This window comes from Canis lupus, chromosome 4 (assembly GCF_048164855.1).
Source record: "Canis lupus baileyi chromosome 4, mCanLup2.hap1, whole genome shotgun sequence".
Taxonomy (NCBI): domain Eukaryota; kingdom Metazoa; phylum Chordata; class Mammalia; order Carnivora; family Canidae; genus Canis; species Canis lupus.
In genome coordinates this window covers 69,246,928-69,253,433 of record NC_132841.1, presented here as the reverse complement: position 1 = coordinate 69,253,433, position 6,506 = coordinate 69,246,928, and the positions used below count along the sequence as shown (strand labels likewise).

Genomic DNA, 6,506 nt, shown 5'->3' with positions numbered 1-6,506 from the left:
AGTATAATATATATATATATATATATTATAGTATAGTTGTTGTATTGTTTTCCTTTTTTTTGTTGGGGGGAGGGGTGGAGATTCCACTCCAGAATGTTCCATTTATATCCTGAGTGACAGAACTGCATTTATATATTTTTTCTCACAGTGTTTAATCTCAAAGTTTGGTGTACAACATCCTTTAAGAGAATCATGAAAACAGCCGCTTAGTTTAGAAGATTGAAACAGGAAGGGGGTTTATCCCTTGCCTTACATAAAGTCTCCTTTGGTTGAAAATCATATAAACATTGAACTGAGAACATTTGCTGCCTTTCTTGATTTACAGATGTTTTCTTAGAACTATACTTCCAAACAGTTCCAGCTGGTTATAGCTAAGGCCTGTGTAAATTGATAAGATGCATCTGGCTTCAAAACACAGACTAAGTCCAGGGGCAGGCTCTTGGTGTCCCCAGAGAATCTGGTTGGGGTAGGAGCTAAGTCTTAGAACCACTTGCTCTGTTTATGAGTGCCAAGTTAATCCCCAGCAGAGAGAGAGAGAGAGAGGGAGCAGGCTGCTGGGCTCTTCCTGCTGTTGAAAATTCACTGGGCACTCACTGGAAGTTTTCTTCCTTTCTTCTGCCCTGAATGTTTTTCCAAACATGAAGGTAAGATAATAATTTCATTACTTTCGTGAACGAAGCAATCTCAAAAGGGAGCGAGGCTTAACCAAAATGACTCAAATAAGGAGAAGTCATGGGGAAATAGGAAAGACAAAGATCTGGGGGTAACTTAAAACAACAACAAAAAATCCTTGTTTAAATATGTTTAACAATTCGGCCAAAGTGAATTCTATTTTTTGTTTGTTTGTTTTGTTTTGCAGTAAAATTACTGGTTCAGAGGTCTGGGAACCAGATATTGGAGGCAATGTTTATGAAAGTCCTGAGAAAGCGATTAAGAAATACAATAATACCATTGTTATTTCTTAGGGAAAACTTCCTTCCAGTGTATTTTGTTTGTTTATTTGTTTGATTTGGGGCCATGCCATGAGCCCCCATGACTTGACTTATGTAAGAGTCCTGGAGTTTCAGAATTTGGAATCCTTGATGAAATATCAGGAATGTGAGAGTGGAGGATACAGATGGATGGAATGCAATTAAAGGTTTACCAAATATACTTGTTGGCTCCAATACAACATAGCCAAATGTCAGGAAAATTACAATTCAACCAGTGATAGGACCAGAGACAGCAACTTCAACTTATTTTTGCATCACTTGTTATTAATTTGTGATTGTTCTATCTTGTCCATTTGTTAACATACTCTTTCTGAAGTTGGGAAATGATAACTGCTTCATTTTCAGGGACCCAGCTAGCAAATTTCAAGGCATTCTTTTGGTTAATAGATTCAGCTTATATAACTGATGAAGAGAACTGCCTTGTAATAAGCAGATCTTCACAGGTTATAGTAAAGAGTACATATATGGGAAAGGTGTTGACAAAGGCAGGCCTGATGAGAAAAAAAAAGTATATTCCCTAAAACTTGGTTGAATTTCTTTTAAAATGTGTTTTAAAAGCTGTTAAGAAAAAAAAAATAAAAGCTGTTAAGAATGTTAAGAGTGAATCTTTTCATGATGCCTGCTTTGGCTGAGAGTTGAAGGCCAAGAACAAAGAATGCTGCGTATCCCCACATTTTAGACTGAGATACTGGACAGGAAATGCAGTATTACAAAAAGGGAGCTTAGGGACCCCTGGGTGGCTCAGTTGGTTAAATGGCGGACTCTTGATTTCAGCTCAGGTCATGATCTCAGGGTAATGAGAATCGGGCTTTGAGCTCAGTTCGGTCTGCTTGTCCCTCTCCCTGACCCTGGCTCATGTATTCTCTCTCACTCTCTCTCAAAAAAAGAAAAAAAAAAGAGTAACTTTACTTCTGTCGGGTGACACTTTCATTATACCTATCCTTAAAAGTATACAAGATCAACCCTTTAGAGTACTGGAGATATAGGGAATGATGTGGGAAACAAAGACCAAAGAAAAAATTAAGTTTCCTTACTGTCTATAGCCCATTGACAAGTCCTTGAAACAAATAGTGACCTTTCTCTAGAAACTCAGCTGCCTTGTTGTTGACACTTTGCTGAGGGTAAAAGGCAATCTTAGCTTAACATTATCCTGACCCCCCAGGATTCTGTAAGTCTATTTTAGCATATAAAAATTCCTTTGGAAATTCCCTTTATCTTTACTCCCATTCTCCCCCACCCCAAGATACATGTTAGCAATCATCCTCCAAGCATATAGCCCAGTGATATACATCTGAAGGGTCTCATGACTAAGGTATTATTAGACAGTAGCTGGGCCCCCTAAAGGTCTGGGAAACCTTGGTTCCAAAATTCCTTAGATACTTACAATATCCTTATCTCTCTCCCAACTCGAAAGAATATAGTTAATTACCCATCACAACTCCAGTGCAGCTCCTTCTGCCCGTGGGTCCTGTCCTCCTGCTTTAATAAAACCACCTTTTTGCACTGTAGATGTCTCAAGAATTCTTTCTTGACCATTTGCTCTGAACCCCAACATTTCCATATCAGGGAATGATACTCGAGTCACATATGGGAAAATCTAAAGCCACAGGTTGGTTCACTGGTCTGCCTTTAGCAGAGTAAATCAACACAGCAGGGTTGGTTACATCCTGGACATCTAGAGTCTGACAGGATAAGGACATGTGCAAGTATCTTATAGACTCAAAGTGGACCTTTGGGAAGGAGCCAGACTTGGGTCTCCAGGGATTCTGCTTAACAAACTGCCTGCAGGATGAAGCAACCCCAACAGGTAGGATCCGTAGGGGAAAGGACTCCCACGAGGCAAGCACTGGTGAGAATCCAGAGTCATGAACAAAGAGATTAATCATTTGTACCAGAGTACAGTGGTTGTAGATCTGCAATGGGGGTGGGGGGGTGGGAGGGGAGCATCCAAAGAACCACAAAAAGCGCAGTGGGAGATAAAGAATCAACATACCAACATCCTGGTTTGCCATCAAGATCTCCAGCTGGCTCAGTCACACAAGACCCTTTTTGGCTCTTGCCCCTTTCACTCCTGCTGCTGTGACTTTGAAGAAGACAGAGGGAGCTTGGAGAGGTGAGGAAGAAAAGAAAAAGAACGAGAAAGAATTCTGAAGGAGACACCCTCTCACCCCTGTTATAAGCATCTAGGACCCTGGAGTAGGATAGTGAATTGATTGGATACTGAATTGAAATTTGACTACTTGATTGTTTCAGGATTTTTGTTTTCTGAAAATGTGAGTGTTAGTGCCTGGGAGTGACTAGTAAAGCTATGAAATAGGCTTTCCTACAGGCAGAAAAAATGAGTTGACATGGCACAGAGTTAAAGACATCATTGAAAAAGGAAAAAAAATTGTAGTTTTTAATTAAAAAACAAAACAACAACCTTTAAAAGACACTGCTTTACAAACTTATTGAAAAGTCAGAAAAGTATTCACAACTTTTCCCACCACTGTTCACTCATTTCCAGGATGCTCACAGCTATTAGGGTTTTGGTTATGCCAATCAAAATAACAGGCTAAAAGCTTTCTAGAACAATAAAAAGCAGAAGTATGCAATTAGAATTTTACAACTGAAAGAAAGATACGTAAAAAGACGGTAAGTAGGGATCCCTGGGTGGTTCAGCGGTTTAGCGCCTGCCTTCGACCCAGGTCCTGATCCTGGGGTCCCAGGATCGAGTCCCACGTTGGGCTCCCTGCATGGAGCCTGCTTCTCCCTCTGCCTGAGGGTCTACCTCTTTCTCACAGTCTCTCATGAATAAATAAATACAATCTTAAAAAAAAAAAAGACGGTAAGTAATCCAAGAAGGAAAGTAGAAGGGTCTGGAAAAAATGTTGGGAAGCCACTTCACAACTACATGGAGAGAAAAAAAGCTTTGAGGGAGAAGAGAAAGAATATATCGGCCTGTTAAAATCTGGGTAAGATGGTTTTAAGGACTGTTACACCGGGTTATAAATTGAATACATTTGATACTCTCAAAGAGTCTCCAGTAAAGATTTGAATTATATTCCTGGACACATTCAGTGGTCAAAGTACGGAAATACATAAAAGTAAAAATAAGATAATAGAAATCACCTATAATTTCATCCCAGAAAAATCCTATTAACCGTTGTTATATTTCTTTCTAGATTACTTTTTAAATATTTTATTTATCTATTCATAAAAGACACCCAGAGAGAGGCGGAGACACAGGCAGAGGGAGAGGCAGCTCCCTGAGGGGGAGGCCGATGTGGGACTCCATCCCAGGACCCTGGGATCATGACCTGAGCCGAAGGCAGACACACAACCACTGAGCCACGCAGGTGACCCTCTAGATTTGTTTTTAATACATGTTTGATTTTTCAAACAAAATGTAACCCCATTTTACATACAATTTTGTGACCTGTCAGATCCTCAATATTTAGGCTGGTGCTTTCATGTAGAGACGATTACAGAAGGCCTCAGAGGTGTTTTAAACCCGAGCCACCTGCAGAACTAAGGGGCCTGGAGAGCCTCACCGCCCCTCTGGCTAGGGATGTGCTTTAACTTTGGGTTGACTCTTCATTTATGAAGCTTATTTCCCTTTTAACTCCTTACTCTTGGCTGGTCTGTCTTCTAGGCTTCGTCCTATCTGGGTGTCCTTATGAGTGTGGAAGTTAGAGCGAAGGAGTGGAGAAAGGAATTAAAAGATCCCTAAAGAAATGTACTAATGGGTTAAATTTTCTGTTCGTTTGGCCATGATATTCCCAGGCCCCGAGTTGTCTTTACAGAAATGAACAGGAGGTGAGCTCAACAGAACTGTATTAAACTTTTATTTAAAATGGAAGTTTAAAGGATAAGCAGAGTTGAGACTTGTCCATGGTACTTTTCTTCCTTATATTCCCAACTCACAAATCTTAACTTGTACAAATGTATTCACTTTCAACTCATTAAAGAAATGCAAACTTAAAGTAACGCTTTATTCCCTTCCCCTCAGGTAATAACTTTGTTCATCTTGGTGGGATTTACAGGAGATTTCCAAATTTTTTCAAGGTGAGAATGTTTTGGATTGTGTTGGAAATCATTAATTTTTTTATTTTTAGAAAGTTCTTTAGTATGGCCTGATTTTTACATTGCAGTCTGAACAACTTTATTCCTTCAATACTTTATCTTTCCACATTTTGAAAAAAGGCAATGATAGGAAAAGCTTGTTTTATCCTTATTCTTATTTTATTTTATTCCTTATAAGGAAGGAACGTGAAGACTAAAAATACCTCAGGGTTTTCTTCTTGTCCCAGTACCATGATTTTACCTGCACCAACCTTAGAATCGACACAACTTAGAATACAATTTGATCTTTAAATGTTCTCATTGCAAAACATTCTTTGGATTTTAAAGGTTGAGAGGTTTTTTTCTTTTTTCCTTAATTGAAATATAGTTGATACACAATGTTATCTTGGTTTCAGGTATACAACATAGTGATTTGACAAGTCTATACCTTATGCTATGCTCCTACAAGGGTAGCTCCCATCTGGTTGAGAGCTTTCTTTTTTTTTTAAGAAATTAGGTTTATTGACTATTGAGACCTGAAAAAAAGCCAACATCTACCCATGGTCTTGTGCTTTCACTGTCAGTTTGATGGGATAGGACCGGGTCAGTTCACTTTATCAAGCTATCAGAATATGTGTCAGGACCTGTGGTAGTGACAGGGGACATAAAGAGGATCAAAACGGTACTGAGAGTCCATTGGGTGAATCAGATCTTGAAAGAGTTGGTTTCACTACAGATGTGCTAAGGGCTCTGGGAAAGGTCTGCATGGGGTATTATGGGAGAACAGAAGGGAGAAGGCCAAGCTAGCTTCCCTTCCTAAACCTTGGTGTGTGGGGGAAGGCCTCTGCCTGTCCCTGGGATACAACACAGGAAAATAGCAAGTTCAGATTGTTTAAGGGTCAAAAACACTGAGGCATTTGGATCGTTGGTGCCATGTCAAGATGAAGACTAGCAAGGTTGGCTCCATGAAAGCCTGTGAGGCACACATGCTACAGATGGGACCCCTTACTTTCAGCGTCATCTCACAGGCTTAAGATAAGCACATATCACCTTGACTCCAGGTGTCTCCAAGGCTAGGAATGTGCTTGAAATTGAGACATCAGGAGTCTGAGTTCCTTTACCCCTTGTAAAATGTGCTTTTAGGTGAGGCATCCTTTAGGGCTTAGCCATGTGATCTTCTTGACAGAGCTGGAGTTAAGTATCACATGAGAATCCACTCTCCATTTTTCATGTATTTTGATGGAGCAGAGTTGTTTAAGCTCAAATTGACCCTACTTGGGTGTGTTCTTGAGAATTAGCCTAAATGAACAGGGGGAGCATTTAGAAATAAATTTCTGTCCCTCTAGTCTTTGCCAGTTTTTAGTTTCTCACTTCTCATAAGGTCTTTTTAGAGCTTTTTGTCTTCTAGTTAAGAGTTTCTGTATAGTTCTTTAATTCATTATTCAGAATCTTTTCAAATGCCTGAATACT

General features: G+C 39.7%; 1 protein-coding gene across 2 annotated transcripts in view; it reads left to right on the top strand.

Annotated features, from left to right (window-relative positions):
• The first annotated feature begins 426 nt into the window (after positions 1-426).
• Positions 427-6,506, top strand: part of C7 (complement C7) — a 52,092-nt gene continuing 46,012 nt past the window's right edge. The window contains exons 1-2 of one of the 2 annotated variants that reach the window (XM_072824779.1): positions 427-644; positions 4,984-5,039. In XM_072824779.1, coding sequence (XP_072680880.1) covers positions 639-644; positions 4,984-5,039 — 62 coding nt within the window. In that variant the 5' untranslated portion in view covers positions 427-638. The remainder of the gene's footprint in view (positions 645-4,983; positions 5,040-6,506) is intronic. The other variant, XM_072824780.1, reaches the window with a different exon arrangement.